This window comes from Saccopteryx leptura, chromosome 3 (genome assembly GCF_036850995.1).
Source record: "Saccopteryx leptura isolate mSacLep1 chromosome 3, mSacLep1_pri_phased_curated, whole genome shotgun sequence".
Taxonomy (NCBI): Eukaryota; Metazoa; Chordata; class Mammalia; order Chiroptera; family Emballonuridae; genus Saccopteryx; species Saccopteryx leptura.
The window spans coordinates 319,853,916-319,880,852 of NC_089505.1; the positions used below are offsets into that span (position 1 = coordinate 319,853,916).

The 26,937-nt window shown below is 35.8% G+C and overlaps 1 protein-coding gene across 1 annotated transcript in view; it reads right to left on the bottom strand.

Annotated features, from left to right (window-relative positions):
• RP1 (RP1 axonemal microtubule associated) overlaps window positions 1–26,937 on the bottom strand; it is a 375,598-nt gene that overhangs the window by 260,584 nt on the left and 88,077 nt on the right. The window contains exons 9-12 of the mRNA XM_066379053.1: window positions 19,150–19,225; window positions 18,207–18,283; window positions 18,071–18,102; window positions 17,775–17,904 (exon numbers count right to left, since the gene is read on the bottom strand). Of these exons, the coding sequence (XP_066235150.1) occupies window positions 17,775–17,904; window positions 18,071–18,102; window positions 18,207–18,283; window positions 19,150–19,225 (315 nt within the window). The remainder of the gene's footprint in view (window positions 1–17,774; window positions 17,905–18,070; window positions 18,103–18,206; window positions 18,284–19,149; window positions 19,226–26,937) is intronic.

A 26,937-nucleotide genomic window follows, 5' to 3' on the forward strand; every position in this document is an offset into this window, starting at 1 on the left:
TGCCATTCCTCTTATGACCCTAATTTTTTATAATTAGAATAAAAGTTATAACAAATAAATAAAATTTTCTAGAAGACTTTTAAAGAGATAAATAATTCAAACTATGTAGAAGAAAAATAAAAGTCCACATAGGAAAAGAACAGTAACATACTCAAAGTGGAAGACAAAAACAAAAGCAACAACAACATAATATCAAAAGTCAGAAGATGGCCCTGGTCAGTTGACTCAGTGGCAGAGCGTTGGCCTAGCGTGCAGGAGTCCCAGGTTCGATTCCCGGCCAGGACACACAGGAGAAGCACCCATCTGCTTCTCCACCCCGCCCCCTCTCCTTCCTCTCTGTCTCTCTCTTCCTCTCCTGCAGCCGAGGCTCAATTGGAGCAAAGTTGGCCCGGGTGCTGAGAATGGTTCCATGGCCTCTGCCTCAGGTGCTAGAATGGCCCTGGTTGCAACAGAGCAATGCCCCAGATGGGCAGAGCATCGCCCCCTGGTAGGCATGCCAGGTGGATCCCAGTCAGGCGCATGCGGGAGTCTGTCTGAATGCCTCCCTGTTTCCAACTTCAGAAAAATACAAAAAAAAAAAGTCAGAAGATCAAACATATACTATTATCTTTGACTGTAAATAAATATAAACTCCCTTACTAAAGCAAAAGAAATTCAGAATTTTCTTATTAGCTTTTAAAAATATATATATAATCATATTACATATTTTTTGAAAAAGGAGAACAGTTAGAATTAACAATGCATTTAGATGTACTGGCCTCATACAAACAACTAACAGGAAACAAGAATGGCAATGCTAAGTTATATAAGTTAGACTTGCAGGAACAATGTATTCATGAGATAGAGAAATTCTTTACAGTGAGAAAATAAATGAAGTAATAATATTCAGGAAACTTTATGCACCAGATTACAACATTAAATATATAAAGCAAAACCATTAACATAGACACACATAAAATAGTAAAAAAAAGTTTTAACACAGAACTTTATTCAAGGGGAATGAAAATTACTGAGGACAGGCTGGTTAAGCTAAAACACATTGGTTAAGGTTGTATATTCTGGAGCTATTCCATTGGTATATGGATACTGGCTCCATCACTTAAAAACAGAGGGAACCAATTTCTTTGTGCCCACTTACACATAAAATAAAGACAATGGTATCTAACTCAATTAAGATTATTGTGAAGAGTAAATAAGTTAATATTAGTAACTCACTTAGAATAGTGCATAGTGCATCAAAATGATATGTGTGTGTTTGTGTTATAACAAGATAAAACTGTGCAACAAAAATTTTATATTTATATATATCATATATACATATATACACACAGATATTACATTTTATAATTTTATACTACCTAAATAGAACACACATTTTTAAAATCTAACAAAAACATACTTTACAAAATACCACATAACTAAACTTAAAGAAAGCAGGTGCTATAGCATAGGCAAAATTCTCTGAATATAATGCAAATAAAGCTGTAACACAACAAAAATTTAAATAAAAAACAGACAGAGAAAACAAGAGTATGAGATTAAAAACAAACTTCTTAAATTACTCTTAGTCAAATAAGAATGTAGTCTAAGTTGTAATTAAAGTCAATCCCCAGGTTACTTACATATTAAATGAAACTTAGATGTTTGTCTTAAAAGAGTATTTATTTTTACCTTTTTTTGCATGTAAATACTTAAATATTTTCAAACTTATCTCCTTTGTAACCCAGGCACTGCCTATACAAGTAAATACTTAGTTTAAAATAAGTGATTTTCAACTGAAAGGGTCACTCTTGCTGAGTATACAAAAATAAATAATCAACTTTTCCTAAATTATACATATTTCTGTCTCTCTGAATTGATATATACCATCTTAGATAGTGGGGTGACAGAGAATAACTGCAGTAAAAGACAATTGTTTTGCAATAAAACCTATTATTGGTACTATTTCATTGTAGTATCTTTCAGAGAAATTTGAATTTTTCTTTTTAAGAAAAGGTTGAAACCTCTTGTCTCATTTTTTTTTTCATTGAAGTTCCAGCTCAGATTGTCTTACGAAAAAATTCTTTTAAGTTTGAAAAACAAAACACCTCTTGTGTTTAATACACTTTGAAATAAGACCAAAAAAATGTTCCAAAAGTTCTTGATGTATTTCCTAAGATTAGAGTAAGTAAATTTGGTATACTTTAAAGTTATCAGCCAAAAATAGAAGTTTTATATCTATAAAAAGTTTTATATAACCCTCATGGGCAACCACAAAGCAAATATCAACAGTAGATAAACGGAAGATAAAGAGAAGAGAAGCAAAGCATATCATTATGAAAAATCATTAACAAAGGAAGACAACAGTAAGAAAAAACATCTACAAAACATTAAAAAATAAGGTGGTATGAGTAAATACTTATCAATATTAACTTTAAATGTATTAAATTCTTCCATCAAAATGTATAGAATGTCTGAATGAATGAAAAAGCAAAATTCAACTATATGTTGCCTACTCACTTCAGCTTTAAGGACACACACAGGTAAAAAGTGAAAGTTTAGAAAATTATATTCCATGCAAATGAAAACCAAAAGGGAGCAGGACCAGCTATACTTATATCAAACAAAATGGTCTTAAAGTCAAAATGTTTCATAAAAAAATGAATATCATTTTGTGATAAAAGCCATAGTTAATCAAGAGAATTTAATAATTATAAATATACACATACTCAACATTGAGGCAACTAAATTTATCATGCAAATACTAAAATCTAAAGGAAAAAATAGACAATACAATAATAGTAGAAGACTTCGACATTCCACTTTGAACAATGAATATATCATTGAGACAAAAATTAACAAGAAAACATGACACTTGAACTATATTTAAGACCTAATGGACTTAACAAATATATACAGAACATTCTATTCATCAGCAACAGGTTATGTATATTTTTCTCAAGCATACATGGAGCATTCTTCAAGATAGACACTATCTAGGGTCTCAAAACAAGTTTTAGTGATTTTAAAACAAGTAAAAAAAATTTATCAGTATTCAAGAAACTAATAAAACAACAAAAAAACCCAGAACCAGATGACACCACATGTAAAATCTGCCAAACATAGAAAGAATAATTAATGTCAATTCTCATCAAACACTTCTAAAAAACTGAAGAGAATAAAAAATTTTCCAAACTCCTTTTACTATTCCAGGATTACTCTGATACCAAAGCCAGATAAAGATGCAAGAAAAGAAAACTACAGGCCAATATCCCTGATGAATATAGATGCAAAAATCCTCAACTATATACTTGCAAACCAAATTCAAAAGCACATTAAGAGGATCATACACCATTACCAAGTAGAATTTATCCCTGAGATGCAAAAAATAGTTCAAAATATGCAAATCAACAAGTGTGCTAAACCTCATTTATAGAATGAAGAAGTCATATATCATATCCATAGATGCAAAATAAAAACCATTTAATGAAATTCAACATCTTTTCATGATAAAATCTTCCAACAAACAGGAAAGGAAGAACAAACCCAACATGATAAAGACCATTTATGAAAAACCTTCAGCTAACATCATACTTCATGGTGAAAGATTGAAAGCTTTCCCTCAAAAATCAGGCAAAAGACAAGGGTGCCTAATATCACCCTTCCCATTTGACATAAGACTGGAACTCCTAGCCTGATAAATTATGTGAGAAAAAAGGTTAAAAAAAAAACAAACAGAAGCACCCATCCGCTTCTCCCCCTATCCCCCTCTCCTTCCTCTCTGTCTCTTCCCCTCCCACAGCCAAGGCTCCACTGGAGCAAGGTTGGCCCGGGTACTGAGGATGGCTCCATGGCCTCTGCCTCAGGTACTAGAATGGCTCTAGTTGTAACAGAGCAATGCCCCAGATGGGCAGAGCATCGCCCCCTGGTGGGCATGCCAGATGGATCCCGGTCAGCGCAAGTGGGAGTCTGACTGCCTCCCCATTTCCAACTTCAGAAAAATACAAAAAAAAAACAAAAAAAAACAAACATACATACTGAAGAAGAAAAAGGGTAAAATTATCTCTCTTTGTATATGATACCTTGTTCTATATAAAAAAACTCTAAAATCTACACCAAAATGTGTTAGAACTAATAAAGGAATTTAGTAAAGTTGCAGAATTCTAAAACATATGAAACTCACTTGAATTTCTATATACTAACAGTGAAGTATCTAAAGAAAAATAAAAAAACTATCCCATTTATAATAGCATCAAAATCAATGAAATACTTTGGAATAAATTTAACCAATAAAAGGAAGACCTATACATCAAAACTATATGACATTGATAAAGAAAACTTAAAAATACACAAATAAATGCAAAGATATTGCATATACATGAATTGAAAGAGTTCATACTGTTAAAATGTCCACACTACCCAAAGCCATCAAAGACTCAATGCAATCCCTATCAAAACTTGAAAGGCCCTTTTCACAGAAATTACAAAAAAATTCCTACAATCTGTATGGAACAACTATAGACCCTGACTAGCCAAAGTAATTGTAAGGCCAGTAGCCACAGCCACCAACACAGCTGCCTGGCCCATGCAGGCTCGCATTTGATTCAGACAGACGGTAATGAAACCACGGATCCAAAAACTGGTGGGCCATTAGCTTTAATCCTAGCTTGCCCCCGGCAGGCAAGAAACCCACACAGTAGAAAAACACTTTCCTTTCCATTCAGGGCTCCCAAAGCCACTGACTTATCTGAGTTTCCTAGAATCAAAGGTTTCTACCTCACCAGCCTTATTCATATCTGTTCCCCATCTCCTCTCTGCACAAACTCTGCACAAACTGGCTTCTCCTTCAGCAATCTGCCATTTTGGCTGCTTCTCCTCTCTTCCACATGGCCTTTCCTTGCTCTCCTCCAGCATGGGCTCCTCTGCTCCATTTTATAGTGTAGAAATCAAAACCTTTAATCCAATATACAAACATGGAAGTCTTTGATACAAAATCACTTATCTGAGGCATAATGGGATTCCTCATGAGAGTGCACCACCCCACATCATGCAACAGTCAAGGGTGTGGGGAAAAGCTTAGTCTTAAAACTAAGCTTTAGGCTATAATGACTTTGCCAGCTTACAGCCTGTCTCCTACAGCCAATGCAAAGTATAAGCAAGCAAACATATATCATATATCATATATACAAACTTATTTGACTGACAGTAATGTTCAGAAAGAACAAAGTAATCTTAAAAAAATAACATCACACATTCTGATTTAAACTATATTATAAATCTATAGTAATAAAAACAGTATGGTACAGGCATAATAAAGACAACTAAATTCATGGAACAAAATAAAGAGACCAGAAATAAAACCACACATATACATTCAACTAATATTTGACAAAAGAGTAAAAAATACTCAATGAAGAAAGAATAGTTTTAATGAATGTTATGAGGAAATTGGGTATCCATATGCAAAATAATGAAATTGGACCACTATCTTACACCACTTACAATAATTAACTTGAAAATCAATTAAAGAAATAGCCTTAAATGACACACTAGACCAAATGAACATAATAGATATTTACAGCACACTTAATGCCAGAACATCAGATTATACATTCTTTTCCTGTGTGCATGGAACATTCTCGAGTGTAGAACATATGCTGGGTCACAAACTAACATCAACAAGTTCAGAAAGATTGTAATTATACCAAGCATATTTTCTGACCATAAGGCTTTGAAATTAGAATTCAACTGCAAAAATGAAGTAAAGAAACCCACCAAAATGTGAAAATTAAACAATATACTTCCAAAAGATGACTGGGTCAAAGAAGAAATAAAAACAGAAGTCAAAAAATATATACAGACAAACAAAAATGACAATATGACATATCAAAATTTCTGGGATGCAGTGAAAGCAGTAATAAGAGGGAAGTTTATATCATTACAGGCTTATATGAAGAACAAAGAGAGTCACAAGTAAACAACCTAACATCACATCTTGAAGAACTAGGAAAAAAAAAAGGCAGCCCAAAGTCAGCAGAAGAAAGGAAATAGTAAAAAGTCATTGAGGAATCCAATGAACAATGTAAACTGAGGATCAGAACTGAGACAGAGTAGAGATCAAAGGGACCAGAGGAAAAGAGAACAGAGGGAAAGGGATGATAGGATGGGATAAACCTGAAGGGAAGGGGGGAGGGCGCTATGGGGGAGGGGGGAAAGAAAGAGGTTGAGGGAAATATGGGGAGGGGGATGCATTTAGGGCAACACTAGAATCTATGTAAACACAATAAATTAAAATCAATAAAAAAATTACAGCAGAACTAAATGAAATAAAGAACAAAAAAAACTATAAAAAATTAATACAACAAAGAGCTGGTTCTTTGAAAAGATGAATAAGATTGACAAATCACTGGCTAGACTCACTAAGGAAAAAAGAGAAAGGACTCATATACACAAAATCCAAAATGAAAGAGAGAAATTAGCACAGACATCATAGATACACTAAGGATCATAGTACAATATTATGAAAGATTATATCCAAATTCAACAATCTAGGAGAAACGGATAAATTCCTAGAACTATATAATATTCCTAGACTGAGTCACAAAGAAGTGCAAAACATAAATAGACCCATAAGCAGGAAGGAAATAGAAACAACTATCAAAAACCTCCACCAAAATAAAATTCCAGGACCAGATGGCTAAACTAGTGAATTCTACCAAAAATTCAAAGAAGATTTGGTACCTATCCTTCTCAAAGTCTTCCAAAAAATAGAAGAAAAAGAAACACTCCCCGACACATTTTATGAGGCCAACATAACCCTGATACCAAAACCTGGCAAGGACAAAACACACAGAAAAGAAAACTACGGCTCCATTTCTCTAATGAATACAGATTCAAAAACCCTAAACAAAATACTAGCAAATCAAATACAACAACACATTAAAAAAAATAATATATCACAATAAAGTGAGATTCATTTCAGGAGCACAAAGGTGGTTCAACATACATAAATTGACCAACGAAATACACTACATCAACAAAACAAAACAAAATACCATATGATCCTATCAATAGATGCAAAAAAGATATTTGATAAGATTAACATCCCTTTATATTTAAAACACTCAATAAAAAATGTATAGAAAGGAAGCACCTCAACATAATAAAGGCCATATATGACAAACCATCAGCTAATATCATACTAAATTGTGAAAAACTGAAACTTTTTTCTAAAATCAGAAACAAGAAAAGGTTGCCCACTCTGTCCACTCTTACTCAACATAGTTCTTAAAGTTTTAGCCAGAGCAATCAGGCTAAAGAAAGAAATAAAAGGCATCCATATTGAGAAAGAAAAAGTTACACTTTGCAGATGACATAATCCTGTATCTAGGAAACCCCAGACACACCACCAAAAAACTATTAGAAACAATGAACCAATACAGTAAAATGGCAGGATAAAAAGTCAATATATAAAAGTCTACTGCATTCCTATATACAAATTATGAAACTTCATAAAATAAACTAAAGAACAATTCCCTTTACAATTGCAACAAAAAAATAAAATACCTAGGGATAAACGTAACAAAGGATGTGAAGGACCTATATACTGAAAACTATAAAGCATTATTGAAAGAAATTGAAAAAGACACAATGAAATGGAAAAATATTCCATGTTCATGGATGGGAAGAGTCAATACACTTAAAATTTCCATATTACCCCAAGTAATATACAAATTTAATCCAGCCTCTATCAAAATTCCAATGTCATTTTTTAAACAAAAATCACCAAGTTTGTATGGAATCATAAAAAACTCCAAATAGCCAAAGCAATCCTAAGAAAAAAAGAATAAAGCCAGAGGCATTACACCTCTTGCCTTCAAATTATACTACAGAGCCACAATAATCAAAACAGCATGGTATTGGCAGAAGAACAGACAATACAGACCAATGGAACAGAATCGAGAGCCCAGAAATAAAGCCACATATAGATGGAAAGTCATCTTTGACAAAGGAGTCAAAAACACCTAATAAGAATAGAAAGCCTCTTCAATAAGTGGTACTTTGAAAATTGAAATGCCACATAAAAAAAACCATCAACAAAAAATAAAAATAAATAAAAAGAATAAATATATTTCTAAACCTGAAAAAAAGTCTTTAAATTAGTGGAATGAGTGTCAATATTCAATAAAACATGTATCTAGATCAATGCTTGACAAATTCTAGGTATTTAAATACTGAATAAATAAAAACATAAAAATTATAGGTTTATATATATTTATATGTTATGTTTATAATGGAAAATGGGATTATTTACAATAGCAACCAAAATCTTTGAAATACCATAACACTTCTAAGACAATGCAGGATCTAGATGAAGAGAGAAAAAAATTATGCATATGAAGTCTTATATGAATAGACAGAGGATAAATTAATAAAGCAAAAGACTGAATACTATGAAAACATCAATTCCTTCCAAGTTAATATATAGATTTAATGTAATTTTAACAAAACTTCCTTCAGGATTTCTTTCAGAACAATAAAATAACTTAGAGTCAACCTAAAAGAAAAACCATAAGCATTACCTATCCAACAAATATTTTGTGCTGTAGTTTGGGTATTAAAATCTTAAGTCAATGTCTAAAATTTTAAAGTTCCTCTCACCCTCAGCTCAGGTGAAGCTGCTAGGAGCTACTCAAAATGGACAGAAACATGATCTTTTTTCTCTGTTCTGGTTTGTGTTCCTCTTTCACCGTCATCCATCAGGTGAGATTAGTAGTGATTTATTGCTCATATGAGTTATCATGAGGCAAAACTGCAGGCCCTCCTCTGCCAGTGATTGCCATTTCTCTATTCAATAATGCAGATGTCAAAATAGTGGCTCATGAAGGTTTCTCACTAGATTAGCATATTTGTAATACCATTAACAATCTTCTGATATCAGGAAATCCTGTCAGGGCAAGACCTTTTTGCAGTGGGAAACTATTTGGGGTGGCCAGGTGGCACCTGCTCACATGTTCTATCTGTGCATAGTCTAAAGTCACTGGAAACCCAGGAATCCATGCCTCAGATTCAAAAGAAATTAGGGAACTCAAGTCAATCTCTGACCACTCCAACTTTGCTATGCTTTCCTATGGTCCTTCCTTATGATCCAGTGGCTCTATATCTACTCTCTTTTCTAGCCATTCAACACACAGCTAGCCTAGGAGACAGCAGACATCAGTCACTAAGCCGCAGACAGCTAAATCAGCTAGCCATACTTCCACAAATTTAGTCAGTAAGGACACAGCAAGTCCAACTGGTTTTAGACAGTTTATTAGACCCAGCACATCAGGCAACAAGAGCTTCAGGTTTATATTAACTCCCTTAACCCCTTAGTCCTTGGGGACAATGCAGAGTGGGACTGGGTAAATGTTGCCCACACAGTGGCTTGGGTCATAACTGGAGGGACTTAAGATTTTGGAAATCCTCAATCTTATTAAGGGCTGCTGGCAAACCTGCCCCATCTTTGCCCACAGGGAGATATCATCTTTTTTACCGTAATTAGAAAACAAATATTTTTGGGGAAAAGAAAGGAGACTTTACTATCCCTGCTGGTCTTCAGAGGAAGATGTTCTTTTATTTTATAACATCTTACACAAACTTTCTTAAAGTGGCTCTAGAAACATTGCACAGAAGACCCAGATAGAGTAGATATGTGAAACAGTCAGGAAGAACTGTCTCCCAACAACATGTGCTTTTCGTGCACATCTCAGAACTTCATGGGAATGCCATATCTCTCCTCCAGTAAAGAAAGGGGAAAGGACAAAGTTCCATGACAAGATTCTAGAGCTCGACTCTCCCTAAAACCTACTTCCAATTCCAATTCCTTTTATATAGAACTAGTTTAAGTCATGATGTGAATTATGGATTCCATACTTTACTGCCTTTTTGTTAGGAAATTGTTAATAGAGTATAAATCCATAACAATTACAAATGTGAGATGTATCCCTACTGTTGTATTGTGTACAATGGCTCATTAATTCTTTTTTAAAAATCATGGTAAAGTTCCTGGCTACTTGGCTCAATGGTACAACATCAGCTGTCCCAGGTTCAATTCCCATTCAGGGAACATAGGAGAAATGACCATCTGCTTCTCCAACCCTTCCCTTCCTCCTTCTCTCTCTCTATCTCTATCTCCCTTCCCTCAGGCTCTAAAATGACTTGGTTGCTGAGCAATGGAGCAACGGCCCCAGATGAACAGAGCATCGCCCCATAGGGATCTTGCCGGCTGGACCCCAACTGGGGCTCATGTCGAAGTCTGTCTCTCTGCCTCCTCACTTCTCACTTAAGAAAAAAAAATCATGGTAAAATAACATAAAATTTACCATTTTAACCATTTTAAAGTGTACAATTCAGCAAGACATTTTAATCCTTCAAAAGCAACCCTGTATCCATTAAGCAGTAGATCACTATTTTCCACTGCCTTCCTCTTCAGCAACCACTTGTCTACTGTTTCTATGAATTTGCTTATTCTGGATATTTCATATAAATGAAATCATACAATATGTAGTCATTTGTGTTTGGCTTCTCTCAGCTGCTTGTTTTTACAATCTATCCATGTCGTAGCATGTATCAGTACTTTATTTTTCTTCCTGGCTGAATTATATTCCATTGGATGGATATATCACATTTTTTATATAGTTATCAGTTGATGCACATTTGGGTGTTTCCATCTTTTGGTTATCATAAATAGCATTATAGACATTCATTTATAAGTTTTTATTTTTCTTCTCTTGAAGTAGAATTGCTGGGTCATATGGTAATTCCATGTTTACTAATGAATTATCAAAGTGCTTTCCAAAGCAATTGAACCATTTTACATTCCCAGTAGCAATGTATGAAGATTCTAACTTCTCCACACCATCACCAACAATTCCTTCCTGTTATTTTTATTATAGCCATCCTAGTGGATTTTAAATGGTATTTTGTTGTGGTTCTGTGTTTTCCTATTAGTAATAACTTTGAAAATCTTTTCATGTATTTGTTGGCCATTTATATATCTTCTTTGAAAAATATCTCTTCCAGATTTTTGTCCATTTTTAAATTAGGTTATTCGTCTTTTTGTTGTTGAGCTTTAGGAGCATTTTATATATTCTTCTAGATACTAAGTCATTATCAGATAGATTATTTGCAAATATTTTCTCCCATTTTGTGGGTTACTTTGTCGTCTCTTCATAATATTCTTTGGTGCACAAGAGTTTTTAACTTGATGATGTCTAATTTATTTTTCTTTGTTGCTTGTGCTTTTTTTTTTTTTTTTTTTTTTTTTTTGTATTTTTCTGAAGCTGGAAATGGGGAGAGACAGTCAGACAGACTCCCGCATGCGCCCGACCGGGATCCACTCGGCATGCCCACCAGGGGCGATGCTCTGCCCACCAGGGGGCGATGCTGTGCCCCTCCGGGGCGTTGCTCTGCCGCGACCAGAGCCACTCTAGCGCCTGGGGCAGAGGCCAAGGAGCCATCCCCAGCACCCGGGCCATCTTTGCTCCAATGGAGCCTTGGCTGCGGGAGGGGAAGAGAGAGACAGAGAGGAAGGAGGGGGTGGGGTGGAGAAGCAAATGGGCGCTTCTCCTATGTGCCCTGGCCGGGAATCGAACCTGGGTCCCCTGCATGCCAGGCCGACACTCTACCGCTGAGCCAAACGGCCAGGGCCGCTTGTCATTTTGATATTGTATCTAAGAAACTAATGACTATTCCAAAAATCTACAGATTTACGCATATGTTTTCTACAAAGAGTTTGCAGTTCTGAGTTAAATTGTATATTGTATAAAGTAGTAGACTAGCTTTATTATTTTGTATTTGGATATTCAGTTGCCCCAATATCATTTGTTAAAGAGATTTTTCTTTCTTCAATTGAATAGTTTTAGCACCCTAGTCAAAAATAGATTAACCACAGATGTGCAGGTTTATTTCCAGACTTTAATTCTACTTGCATTGTATATAGTTAATTGTTCTGTACACTGTGATTTGACATTTTAAAAACCTCTCTGTCTGGAAGAGAAACTACTCTTCCCTGAGTTATTCAATTCTTAGAGATAGCAAAAGGCACATGCTACAGCATACCTTTGATATTCAAGCTAACCAGTCCAGAGCCATACCATCTCTTTCTGCCTGTGCATTCCATGGCTCAATATTCCCCTGCCTTATTCATTGCAAGATCAAGAATCATACAACTAGAAATCACCTCTATAGCCCAAAGCTAACTGAAATTATTCAAATTAACCAATCCTAAACTGTTTACCCTACTCTGTCTTAACATTTCCTGTGGAAACCACAAAACGGGCATAAGTGTTTCTTCCCTTCTGTCGTCTGTATCTTGACCACCTAGGTGTTATTCTATGTGGTCCTATGTGAGTGCCATGCTATGCGGCCTATCTCTAGGGCCTGTGAGTATAATAAATTATGTTTTTCTGAGCCATTTCTGTGTCTCTTCTTGTGGTCTCACCTTATTGACCATCTCAAAAGAACACAAAATACCATTCTATTAATTTATACCTTTATCTTTTTGCCAGTACCATTCTGTTTTGATTATTATAGCTTTGTAGTGATTTTTAAAATCAGACCATATGAGTCTTCCCACTTTGTTCTTCTTTTTCAACATTGTTTTGGCTATTTAAGTTCCCTTGCAATTTCATATAAAATTTAGAATTAGCTTTTCCATTTCTGTAGAAAAAGCTATGGGGTTTTGGTAAAGATTGGATAAGGATTGCATTGAACCAGTAGACCATTTGGGGGAGTACTGTCTTTTAGTAATATTAAGTATTCTAATCCATAAACAAAAGACTTCTTCCCATTTATTTAGGTCTTCTTTAACTTCTTACAAAAATGTTTTATAGTTTTCAGGGTAGAAAAGCTTCACTGAATGTCCAGGACCAGTGTACCACAACAAAGAAGATAAGAATTCAGATTAAATATAGAAGAGATACTGTCCTTTTCACTCCTGGCCATAACTTAGTGCAAAGGGAAGGTGGAAGCCATCATAGTGCCCAGTATGAGAAGATGCCAAGAGCAGCTATCTTACAGAACAGTGTCTGACTGATATATTAGTGATCTACTGCTATGTAAAATGCTACTCTGAAACTTTTTTGGTCTAAAAAAAATACTTATTAATTTAAAATTACTGTAGGTCAGGAATTTGGGAGCAATGTATCTGGGTGACACTTGGATGCTTGTGGGGCTGCAATCAAGTTGTTGGTTGTGGTTGTTGTCATCTGAAGGCTTGACTGAGGCTGGAGAACTCTCTCCCAAAATGGCTCACTATTTTGGCAAGAGGCTTCTGTTCCTTACCAAATTGGCCTCTCCATAGGGATACTTGAATATCTTCATAACATGGTAGTTAGATTCCATCAGAGTGAGTACAGGAGACATCTGTAATACCTTATATGACCTAGTCTTGAAAGTCACACACAGTCACTTTCACCATATTCTATTTATTATAGGAGAGTCATTTAGTCTAGCCATACTCCAGGCCCCACCTTTTGAAGAGGGCAATCCCAAGTAATTTGCTAACATATTTTAAAACTTCTACACTGAAATATGTAATTACCTCTTCCATATGCCCTGTTCTGACATAACACCAAATAAACACTCCAGAAACAAAAATCAAAAACCCACTAACAAAACATGGTACAATTATTTACATAGATCTGTAAGACAATACAGAGAACAATAATGACATTAGAAAATTCTAGTAACATGATATGTTATACATTTTAAAAAATATGCTTAACCTTTTAGGAATATACATAAAATAAATCTGAATTTAGATTGTAATTTTTTTTCTGAAAGAATACTGCTATAAAATTAGGAAACTATGTGAACTATATTTTATAGTAACTCTTTTAAAATTTGGGGTAATTGGAAGTTTGTGAAACTGATCCTGACATAAAGCTATCGAGAGTTAAGAGTTAAAAATTGAATTTCTTTGGTGTTTGGTGCCTCCTTTATTTCTATAATTCCACACTGAAGACAAAAAGACTTCTTTGTGATTTTCATTGTCAATGTTGCTTCAGTATTGTTTTTAATACCTATGAGCTTAAGATCATAAAATAAAGCTCTTCTTATTCTGTGTGTCTGCTTTTAAGTCCTGTATTGCCAAGAAATGGTTTCGTAGCTCTCAGAGAAATGAGCATTCTTACTCTCTGAGTATGGAAATAGACAAATTCATAACCAGCTACATAGCTAAATAGAAAAATCAGTGCATGATGATAAAAACAACATTGTTTTATGGAGTGAAAATTATAAGCCAATATATTTCAGAGACATGTTCTTAAAATATTCTCCTGAGAAATGTCCACAGGTCAGCACTGTTCATTGCCACACTTTCCAGGCAGAGAAAAACTGATTCATGAGTATGAATTTAGGGGACACTAAGAACAATATCAGAAAGTAATGCTGAAAGTAATTATTACACATAAAAGAACTCCTGTTGCAAAAAAATGCCAGTTATGTCAAGAAAAATTACTATTCCACACCTTTCTCTTTTAAGGATTGCTCATTCTACCATATAAAGATGCTAGAAACCACTTAAGGGTAAGAGTTTATCTATTTTCATCATTTACCAATTAGTTTGGTCTACATAGGGACTCACATGTCGGGCAGTTGGTGCTGGCTGCAGGTAGGAATGACTCTCTTTCTCTCTCTCTCTCTCTCTCTCTCTCTCTCTCTCTCCTAATCTTAGGGGCATAAAGGTAAAGACCCTTCTTTTCTTCCCTGTAGAAGATTTGCTTACATTCCAGAATAAAGATAGGTTCTTTCTGTCTCTCTCTCTCTCTTTCTCTAGAAGGAAGGGTGAGTAACCCTATAAAAGATGAGACTTTCTTAATTTCTCTGCTTTGCTTTAATGCACCTACCCACACATGTAGGTACCATCAGGACCTTCACTTCATGATACTGTGGGATTTGGATTTGGGGAACCAATGCCTATGTGAAATAAATGGTCTTGATCTTTGACTCTCCTGTCATGTTTATTGCAAGTAGGATAAAACTTAGATCCTTCAGTTTCTAGTTTAACAATGGGAGATACTTTTGTGACCATATTTAAAAATACAGTCTAACATATTGAACAAGGAAAAAGAACATAAGCATTGGCAGCAAAAACTGCAGGGAATAGGATATGAAGAGCCACAGTGACTGATCTAGGAAGATAAGTGATCTCAAGTAGAAACCAATAAGTAATAAAAATGTCTGAGGAATAGATTAATTTTGAAAAGAGAGGCTACTAGGAAGTATTCCTAGACTTCCACATATTTTCATAAATAAGGAGGTTGGATTATTCCCTGGGATCTCTAACACAAGGTGAAGGGAACTACATTTTGAGGAATGATATGTTGGTTAGCATCTCCGTCCAGCACATCCTAGAGGTACTGAAACAGTACTATGTCTAACAAAGTACAGTAGTCTCCCCTTACCCATGGGGAAATGTTCCAAGACCCCCAGTCAATGTCTGAAACCACAGAGAGTACCAAATCCTATACATACAAAGTTTTTTTGCTAGAGATACATAACAATGAAAAACCAATTTATAATTAGGCAGGGTAAGAGATTAATAACAAAGGCTAACAACAAAATGAAATAAAACAATATAGTGTAATGAAAGTTAAATGAATGGCTTTGGGCTATTATTAAGTGTGATAAGACTTACTTGAATACAAATACTATGATACCACAATGATCAGATAACCCAGACAGATCAGGCAGGTAGCGTATGTAGCGTGGACATGATGGACAAAGGAATGGTTCACATCCTGAGTGGGAAAATCTACACTATGGAAGATTTTATCACACTACTCAGAATAGCATGTGATTTAAAACTTACTAATTGTTTATTTCTAGAATATTTCTTTTAATATTTTTGGACTACAGGTAACTGAAACTGTGGAAAGCAAACATATATAATGAGGACTCTTCTACAGAAAATTTATATTCATAGATGCAGCAGGAAAATCTTGTTTACATAGTGAAAGTAGGCCCTGGCTGGTTGGCTCAGTGGTAGAGCATTGGCCTGGCATCTGGAAGTCCCAGGTTCGATTCTCGACCAGGGCACACAGGAGAAGCACCTATCTGCCTTTCCACCATTTCCCCCTCCCTTTTCTCTCTATCTCTTTTCCACTCCCAGAGCCAAGGCTCTATTGGAGCAAAGTTGTCCCGGGTGCTGAGGAGGGCTCCTTGGCCTTTGCCTCAGGTGCTAGAATGGCTCCAGTTGCAAGAGATCAATGGCCCAGATGGGCAGAGCATCAACCCCTGGTGGGCATGTTGGGTGGATCCCAGACAGGTGCATACGGAGAGTCTGTCTCTCTGCTTCCCTGCTTCTCACTTCAGAAAAATACACACACACAAAAAAGAAAAAGAAATAGTGAAAATATATTGGGCCTGGTTGATTGTCTTAGTTGATAGAGCCTGACATATGCATGTCCCAGGTTCGATACCCAGTCAGGACACACAAGAGAAGCAACCATCTACTTCTCTACCCTTACCAGTCCCCTTCCTCTCCCTCTTCCCCACCTGCAGTCAGAGGATTACTGGTTTAAGCACTGGCCCTGGGCACTGAAGTTGATTTGGTTGGTCTGAGTGCATCAGCCTCAGGGTGCTGAGGATAGCTTGAATGATTCCATCGGCCTCAGATAGGGTTCCCAGGGAGAGGATCCTGGTCGAGGTGCATGTGGAAGTCTATCTCACTATCTCTCCTCTCACTTAAAAAATTGTAAAGGTATGAATTTCAACATGATTCCAAGGTTTGGGTTTATACTCAAAGGCCTATCACTATCAGTTCACTCCTTCTTTAACTCTTACAGTCATGGCTTCATGACATACTGATTTGAAACATCAAATATAGTTTATGTTTGTCTAGTTTCCCTTTGTACCTTTATTATGACACCAGCTACAAACATTATTATAATTTTTGTATATGTTTGTCTTCATCATTATATATTTTTTTTCTGAAGCTGGAAATGGGGAGAGACAGTCAGACAGACTCCCGCATGCGCCCGACCGGGATCCACCCGGCACGCCCACCACGGGGGATGCTCTGCCCACCAGGGGGCGACGCTCTGCCCACCAGGGGGCAATGCTCTGCCCCTAGCGCCTGGGGCAGAGGCCAAGGAGCCATCCCCAGCACCCGGGCCATCTTTGCTCCAATGGAGCCTTGGCTGCGGGAGGGGAAGAGAGAGACAGAGAGGAAGGAGGGGGGGTGAAGAAGCAAATGGGTGCTTCTCCTATGTGCCCTGGCCAGGAATCGAACCCGGGTCCCCTGCATGCCAGGCCGACGCTCTACCGCTGAGCCAACCGGCCAGGGCCCATCATTATATTTTGAAGCTATGGAATTCAGAATAATGTCTTAGTTATTTATATGGACCTCAAATTATTTATCATGGTGTTTTGAACATAATAGGCACTCAGTATTTAGTACAATCAACTAATTCCTTAAATGAGCATACCATGTAAAAGTTATATTGCAGTTTTTTATGAAAAGTTAACATTAATAGCCCACATTTTTTTCTTCAATTAAGTAACACCAAACATGTTTTTCATGGTGTAACATTCTTCATAATGACATTGTCTACCCAGATTTAAAGCCTATCATGTACTGATCATTTGTATTAATGCAGATAGTAAATTATTTAAATGGCCCAATACTGATGTAAAGCCATATGAAAAAGAAGCAGCAAAACTGTAAATTAAACTGCCATCTAAAAATCTTCCTTTATCCAGCTCCCAAAATTGCCATAGTACTACATGCTTTTGTCTAATGACTTTACCATATTTGTCTGTCTTCTCTCCAACTGCATCAACTGTGCCATCTGGATGAAGACGGACAAACCCTTGAGTAAGCCTGTTGTAGAATTGAAGAGTATTACCCTTCATAAACTTCCAGCTTTCTGCAGCCCACTAAAGAGAAAAATAAAACAAAACACCAATATAAAAAGACAAAGGGAAGAAAGTTACCAATAAACACCCCTTACTAAACATTATATATTGTTTTGTTTTAACACATCAAATAGCTATTTGAACATTGTTTGTACCAAATAATTTAAGGACTAAAGTAAAATCTTACCATTTCCTTGCTATTAAGCTCTAGCTTCTGCCCTGAGGATATAAAGAAAAGAGGACCATTAATTTCAGCAATGTCATGGTTTTCTCTATCATCATAAAACAGAGTTCTTCAAGAAATATGTGTACATGTCACTTACTTGCAGAGATGATACTGTTATCCCTGGCATATAGTTCTCTGACAATTTTACCATCATCTTCCCCTTGATCCAGCCATCTGTGGAAAGAAAAGTGTACTGAGGATATTCTGGCTTTCCATTTATACTAACTATGTGGAATTATATAATGAAGCCAGAAATAATGGATAATGGAAATTGAAAAAAAAAATAGGTATCCAGTTGGCAAAAGCAGAGTAGCAAATGGAAAAGGAAATGCTTAAAATGACTATGAGAGTGCAGGGGAGGTAGAAGAAGCTACTAGCAAGTAAGGATAAAATACGGTTTCCCTTAATGAACAGGTGCACTATTCAATCAGTTTGCCTAGGTCATACATTTTTTATCCACTGGAACAATTATCTTATCCTGCTCTTTTCCTACCAATTAGAGTTCAAACAATCTCAGTTATTTCATAAAGGACTATTATTGGTTACATGGGAAAAGAGGCAGGAAAATGTTGAAAGAGAGAGCAAATCTATCACAACTATAGGGAAAATAATTCGAAAATCAAGGTCTGATGACAGTGGGTTCAGAAATGTCCTTGTTTTATAAAAAGCCAAATGCAACATTTGTTTTATACATTTATTTTTGAAACAATTTGGGACCTAGTCCAATGGGAATATATTTTCTTAACAGAGACTTTCATTTTCCTTACTAATATGTAAAGAGAAATTATATTTTAAAAATCTATCTTAATTTCCCAAGAAACATTTAAATTTGTACCATCAGGAATGATGGTAAAAAAAGTGATGGTAAATATAATGGATATCTTTCTAAATAGAAGGAGCAGTACCTAAAATTAATGTTCAAAAAATTTACCCAGCAAAGTACAAAAAACAAAGAATAATTGAATTAGCTATCCATTTCTCCATAACTTGGAACTGACTAGTGAAATGAATTTATTCAATGTAAAAGCACACGTACAAACCTGTGACAGAAGAAGAAATATTCATGGTTGGTTGTGGGATCCTTAATTACAACATCTTCAAGAAACCAGCCATTTCCTAGAAACAAATTAAAGAAAGAAAAATGTGGTGTGAATATGTATGGTCCACGTATTACCTGAAGTTTTGAGAAAGAGTCGTTTCCAAAAATATATAAAGGCCTTGGGTACCTTTAAGCTTTAATATCTCAAGTAAAGACATAGAGAAGTAAGCTCTAAGGAGCCTTTAAAAATATTTCTTATTCATGTAACAAAAGCACAGTATATTTCAAGGCTTCATGTTTTATTTTACATATTTCAATGTGACTTTCCAAATAGTTAAAAATAGAACAATTCTCAAACTGCTCTTGATTTCATAAGCATATTTCTAATCTTGGACATAACATCTCCCAAATAATTTATATCTGAACTATTTCCAAAATACTTTTTATTTCTTGAAAATAAAGCTAAAGAGTTACAAAGTTCTTATATATGTTTTGATAAGCTAGAAAATGAATAGTCATTCAGAAATTCTGTCCAAGCACACAGACTGAGCTGGTACACATTGTAAAATATGCCATCAAAATATGCAGAGTTAGAATAACAATCAGAGACAGTGAGGTGCCCTAGGGCAAAAGCCCTGAGTGGAGAAGAGCCCAGGGGCCTCTCTGGCTCATACTGAAAATGTTGCGTGCTGGAAACATCAATACAGCAGAATAAGATTCAGCAACAGAAAATGTTTAGGGTCTCAGAACAGAGATTAGGAGTCAGTATGTTCCTTGTCCTTAATTTCAGCCCTTGAAAACTTCTTCTATCTGCTTCCTTGAATTATTTGTACTGGCTAATAAATATCTGAGTAAGGCTGGAGACAGGGTTTCAATCCTTTGGTCTTCTGATCAGGGCTGTTGCCTCCTCTCCTAGTAGTTCATTGTTATCACTACAAGTGATGCCCCTTGTAAGGAACAGGAACCAAATGACAGGTTTGCTACTTCAAGTAGGTCATTGTCATCACGACAACACATGAAAGTAATGATCTTAATTTAAATGATTAATTTTACACTAATTTTCAAATTAGAATTGGTTAAAATACAATTTAATTTTATTTATAGATAAAATAAAATATTTTAACTAATTATAGTGGTTTTAGCTATACAAAGAGCCAGCTCAAAATATATCCTCCTTTAATTAAGAGTACTTGACTTGATGAGTTAATACTTTTCAACTGCTGGATAAAAAACTCTTTAACAAAGAATATAAGGGTCTTCATTGCCTGATCTTTCATTACTTTTCAACTTCATCCCTCATCACATACTCCCATCAATGAACAATGCCAAACTCCTGATATTACCTAGATCAGTGGTCCCCAACCCCCAGGCCATGGACTGGTACTGGTCTATGGGCCATTTGGTACCGGTCCGCGGAGAAAGAATAAATAACTTACATTATTTCCGTTTTATTTATATTTAAGTCTGAATGATGTTTTATTTTTTAAAAAAAATTCCCTCTGTTACATCCATCTAAGACTCACTCTTGATGTTTGTCTTGGTCACGTGATACATTTATTCAGCCCACCCTAAAGGCCGGTCCGTGAAAATATTTTCTGACATTAAACCGGTCCGTGGCCAAAAAAGGTTGGGGACCACTGACCTAGATCAATGGTTCTCCAGCTTTAGCATGTATCAGAATTACCAGGAGGGATTGTGAAAGCACAGACTGTTGGGTCCCATACTGAATTTCTGACACAGTGAGGCCTAAGGTGACTGTTGAACCAGGTTGCAGAGGACAGAGAGATTTCTCAATATGTGAGATCTACAATGCTAAAACCAGGCCAACCCCAAGCAAACCAAAATAATTGATCATTATAAAAAGACCCAAAGAACTAAATTTTTAACAAGATTCCAGGCAATGCTGATGATCCAGGAATCACATTCTGAAAACCTCTGCCCTCGATTGTTAATATTCATGATTCTATGCCTTTATACATGCTGTTCACTTTGCCTGAAGCATCATCTCTCAAAATGCTTTATTTCACTTCATTCATAAATGTTACCAAAAAATTATGAATAACTTGCCTCCTTTAAGAAAAAATAACATATTACCAGAATTCTGAAATGGGTTTTACTTTTTTAATATTTTCTGTTGAATTTATTGGGGTGACAGTGATTAACATAATTATACAGGTTTTAGGTGCCGAATTCTACAACACATCTCTGTACACCATACTGTGTGTTCACCCCCAAGTAAGTCTTCGTTCATCATCACTTATCCCCTTTTATCCTCCTCTACCTCTCTTCCTCAGCAATCACTACACTGTTGTCTGCATCCATAAGGGGTTTCTTGGGGTTTTTTTGCTCAATCACTCTACTACCCTCACCCAGTCCTCCACCCAGCAGCTGTCAGCTGTCTTTACGTATGAGTCTGTCTCTATTTTGCTTGTTAGCCCATTTTCTTCATTAGATTCCACATATGAGTAAAATCATATTGTTCTTGTCTGTCTCTGACTGGTTTATTTCTCTTAGCATAATGTTCTCCAGCTCCATACATGCTGTCACAAAATTAAGATTACCTTCTTTTTTATGGCTGTAGAGTAACCCATTGTCTAATCATAGCTTTTCTATCTGTGAGCTACTGAGAAATCTATAAAAAATTCTTAAAGGAGAAGGGTATTGACTTTTTAAATTTTTATAAATTAATAGGTTTAATTAGTGATTAGTTTTAATATATTTATATAAAAATATATTATCTACTTTTATAAGAAAAACACATTTTCCCCATATGTAAGAAAGACCCAGGTCTCCCTCTCTATCTTTTTCTTCCCCTCCTGCAGCCAAGCCTCCATTGGAACAAAGTTGGCCTGGGTGCTGAGGACAGTTCCATGGCCTCCACCTCAGGCACTAGAATGGCTCCAGCTGCAACGAAGCAACACCCCAGATGGGCAGAGCATCGCCCCCTGGTGGGCATGCTGGGTGGATCCCAGTTGGGTGCATGCGGGAGTCTGTCTGAGTGCCTCCCCGCTTCTAACTTTGAAAAAATACACACAAAAATAAAGAAAAGAAGAGAAGAGAAGAGAAGAGAAGAGAAGAGAAGAGAAGAGAAGAGAAGAGAAGAGAAGAGAAGAGAAGAGAAGAGAAGAGAAAGAAAAAATAGATAGACCCAGAACTGCATTTGAACTAGAGAAGATGCCCTGGCCAGTTAGGTCATTGGTAGAGTGTCAGCCCAGCACATGAAACTCCTGAGTTTGATTCCTGGTCAGAGCACACAGGAGAAGCAACCATCTGTTTTTCTATCCCTCCCCCTTCTCTCTCTCTCTTCCTCGTACAGCCATGACTCAATTGATTCCAGAAAGATGGCCTCCACCAGCTGAGGATGGCTTCCTGGCTTCAGGCCTCAGTCACTAAAAAGAGCTTAGTTGCCAAACAGAACAATGGCCCAGATGGTCAGAGCACCTCCCATAGGGGGCATGCCAGGTGGATCCCAGTTGGGATGCATGTGGGAATCTGTCTCTCTGCCTCCCCTTTTATCACTTAATTTAAAAAAGAAAAAAAATCAAAGTTCTGACAAAAACCAGGTTGTTCAATAGAGGATTAAGCAGGAAGAACAGGAGTCATATAAAAATCTACTGAAATGTGCTACTTTCTTACACAATACATATAATAAATAGTTTATATTATTCAAAACATTATTTAGCATTTAATATATTTATTTTGTATTGTTCTGGTTTTAAGAAAATGGATAAAAACGTAGTGAAACTGTGTATAACTCCAGCACATGCTTTAAAAAAAAATAAAAAAAATAAGATAGCTTGGTCTATACTTTTTCTTTTCATTATTTAAAAATTAAATTTAATGACATGACATTGATCAATAAGAGTACATAAGTTTCAGATAAACATTTTGATAGCATTTAGAGTATTGATTGCATTGTGTGCCCATCACCCAAAGTCAAATCACTTACTGGCACCATATATAAATATTTAACCCTCTTTACTCCCCTTCCACACACACCTCTAGCCACTTTAATCACTTTACTTTTACCTATGTCCATGAGTCTTAGTTTCATATTCCATCTCTGTGTGAAATCATATACTGCTTAGTTTTTTTATTTACTTATTTTACTTAGTATAGTGCTCTAAAATCCATCCATGTTGTAGTAAGTGGCAGTGGACTATCATTTCATTTGGCTGAGTAGTATTTCATTGTATATATGTACCACATCTTCTTTATCCAATTCTCTATTGAAGGACACTTTAGTTGTTTCCATGTCTTGGCCACTGTGAATAATGCTGGGTAGAACATGGGAGTGCATATGTCTGTGAAACAATGTTTTTAAGTTTTCTGAGTAGATACCCCATGAAAGAATTGATGAGTTATACGAGAATTCTCTTCTTAATTTTTGAGGTATCCACATTCTCTCTTCCATAATGCATGAACCAGTTTACATTCCCACCAGCAGTGAATAATAATTCCTTTTTCTCCACAGCCTCTCCAACACTTGTTATTACCTGCCTTGTTATTAATAGCCAATCTCACAAGTGTGAGGTGGTTTTTTATTGTAGGTTTGATTTGCATTTCTCTAATTACTAGCAAAGATGAGCATCGTTTCATATATCTGTTGGCCATTTGTATATTTTCTTAGGAGAAAGGTCTTTTCAGGTCCTGTCCCCATTTCTTAATTAAATTACTTGTTTGTGGTTGAGCTTAGTAATTTTTTAAAATATATTTTAGATATTAAATCCTTGTAAGAGCTATTGTTTGTGATATGAACCACATTTGGATGGCTGTCTTCTTCTTCTTGTTTTTCTTTCTTTTTTTTTTTAGAAAAAATGTGCCTGGGAACATTTTTTTAAATTTTATAATTTTATTTAGACAATTAATTTTAATGGGGTGACATTAATTAACTACAGTACATAGATTTAGAGAAAACATCTCCAGATTATGTTGACATTCGATTATGTTGTATACCTATTACTCAAAGTCAAATTGTCCTCTGTCATCTTTTATTTGTTTTTTTTTATGCCCCTCACTTCCCACCACCATCTCCCTCTCTTCCCTTCCCCTCCCCCTGGTAACCACTGCACTTTAATCTATGTCCATGAGTCTCAATTTTGTGTCCCACCAACGTATGAAATCATACAGTTTTTAGGTTTTTTTAGTATAATGTTAACAAAGTCCATCCACGTTGTTGTAAATGATTCTATGTCATCATTACTTATGGCTGAGTAGTATTTCATAGTATATATGTACCACATCTTCTTTACTCAATCATCTATTGAAGAGCTTTTCAGTTGTTTCCAGGGCTTGGACATCATGAACAGTGCTGCGATGAACAGGGGGCTGCATGTGTCTTTATGTACCAATGATTTGGAGTTTTGGGGGTATATACCCACTAGAGGGATTGCTGGGTCATACGGTAGTTCTATTCTTAATTTTTTGAGGTACCACCATACTTTCTTCCATAATGGTTGTACTACTTTACATTCTCACTAAGAGTGAATGAGGGTTCCTTTTTCTCCATATCCTCTCCAACACTTGTTATTACCTGTCTTGTTGATAACAGCTAATCTAACAGGTGTGAGGTGGTATCTCATTGTAGTTTTGATTTGCATTTCTCTAATAGCAAGTGAAGATGAGCATCTTTTTATATATCTGTTGGCCATTTGTCACAGATTATTCTTGTTTTTATTTTGATCTTGTTGGAGCTTTTACTTGTGATTTTGTTTTTGTTTTTTGTTTTTTTTGTATCTGGTCAAATAACCCCCTTTAGTATTTCCTGAATTGGGGGTTTTTTGGTGATAAATTTCCTCATTTTCTCTATATTTGTGAATGTTTTTATTTCCCCTTCATATTTAAAGGATAACTTTGATGTATATAGTATTCTTGGCTGGAAGTTTCTCTCTTTTAGTACTTTAAATATTGGGGTCCACTCTCTTCTGGCTTGTAGTTTCTGCTGAGACATCTGATCATAGCCTAATGGGCCTTCCTTTATATGTTGTACTCTTTTTACTGGCTGCCTTGAGGATATTTTCGTTGTCATTGGTTTGTGATAATTTCATTATGATGTTCCTTGAAGTAGATGTTTGAGTTAAGGTAACTCGGTTTTCTGTTTGCTTCTTAGATTCAAGGCCTAATTCTTTCCACAGGCTTAGGAAGTTTTCATCAATTATTTGTTTGAATATGTTGTCCATTTTTTTTTCTTTCCCTTCTCCTTCTGATATACTCATTATTCTTATGTTGCTCTTTCTGATGGTGTCAGACAATTCCTGTAGGACTCTCTCATTTTTTTTAACTTGTGAGTCTCTCTTCTCTTCTCTTTTTAGTATCTCTAGTTGCCTGTCCTCTATTCACTAATTCTCTCCTCTATCTGGCTTGTTCTATTAGCTAAGCTTGATACCTTGTTTTTCAGTTCATGTATTTAGTTTTTCATCTCAGATTCCTTTTTATGGTTTCAATTTCCTTAGTGCAGTAATCTTTTTGTTCATTAAATTGTTTTTTGAGCTTTCTAAATTGTCTTTCCAAGCTCTCATGTACTTCACAGAGTATTTTTCAAACTTCAATTTTTAATTTTCTGTCATTTAACTCCAAGGTTTCCAAGTAATTAAAATTTTTTCTAGAAATTTTTCATCATCTATCTGAGCTACATCTCTGTCTTTTGTATCCATGATATTTGATTTCCATTTCATTAATGGCATTTGAGAGTGGTATTGTTACTAACACTAATAAGAGATAATTAAAAAAATAAAAATTGAAAAAATACAGTGAAAACATAAAAGTTCTATAATGGTAAGTGGAACAAAAACTACAGAAAATAAGGAGCAGGGACTAAGAAAAATAACAAAAGGGAAAAAAATAAAGTAAAAAACAAGCAAAATGCCACAAAGAAAATATGAGTCAAAATATAATAATTTGATGATAGATGATGATTGAATGAGAGAAAAAGAAAAAGAAAAATGAAGAAAAAGAAAGGAGAAGAAATGGGAAGAGAGAAGAAAGAAAAAAAGGAAAAATACAACAAAAGAAGAATTAAAAGTTTCTGAAATGAAAGCCTTACAAAAAATATGAATGAAAAATGTAACTATGGCTAATGAAGTTCAAAACGAAAAGGAAAAAGGAAAGAAGATAAAATGACCAAAATGAAATAAAAAGTTATAAAAATGTAAATTTTTTCCTAATTTTGAGAGGTAACATCTTCCTTTTTTTTTTCCATCAGGTAGCACTGTACTACAAGTTTTGCCCTAGTGGGGCTCTTGGGCAGAGGTCTGTTGGTGTGTCACTGTGGCAATGACGTAGGCTGGGCCTCAGTCCTGTTGGTAGATGGAGTTTGCTAGGGCTTTAAGGCTCTAACAATGGCAGTCTCAGTTTTCCAAGTGCCTCTCCCCTATCCCTCCCACCTGAGCTAGCAGCCTGGGGACTTAGCTGTGAGGTTGGTCCCAGCAACTGTCTGCAAAGAAAGAGGCTCTAAGGGCAGCCAGGTTCTTCATCCAGTACCACTCAAAGCACAGTTCTGGGTAAGACAGAGGCAACCAGAGCCGCCAGCAAGAGCAGGCACTGCTGGGAGCCAATTGTAGATCAGGCGCCTTTCTATGGGCCTGTAGGCAGATCTAGCACACCTCAGAGCACTGTGGGACTAATCTCCACAGGTTTCTTCCTTGTGCACTGTTTGGTAGCCTGCAGTAAGCCACGTATGTCCAGCTCCCATGACTCTAGCAATGCACACAAAGGCTTGCAACTAGCCACTCAAGCACCCAGTGTCTTCTTGTTTTATTGTGAATTTCTTTTGTTGTGAAGAAGTTGTTTA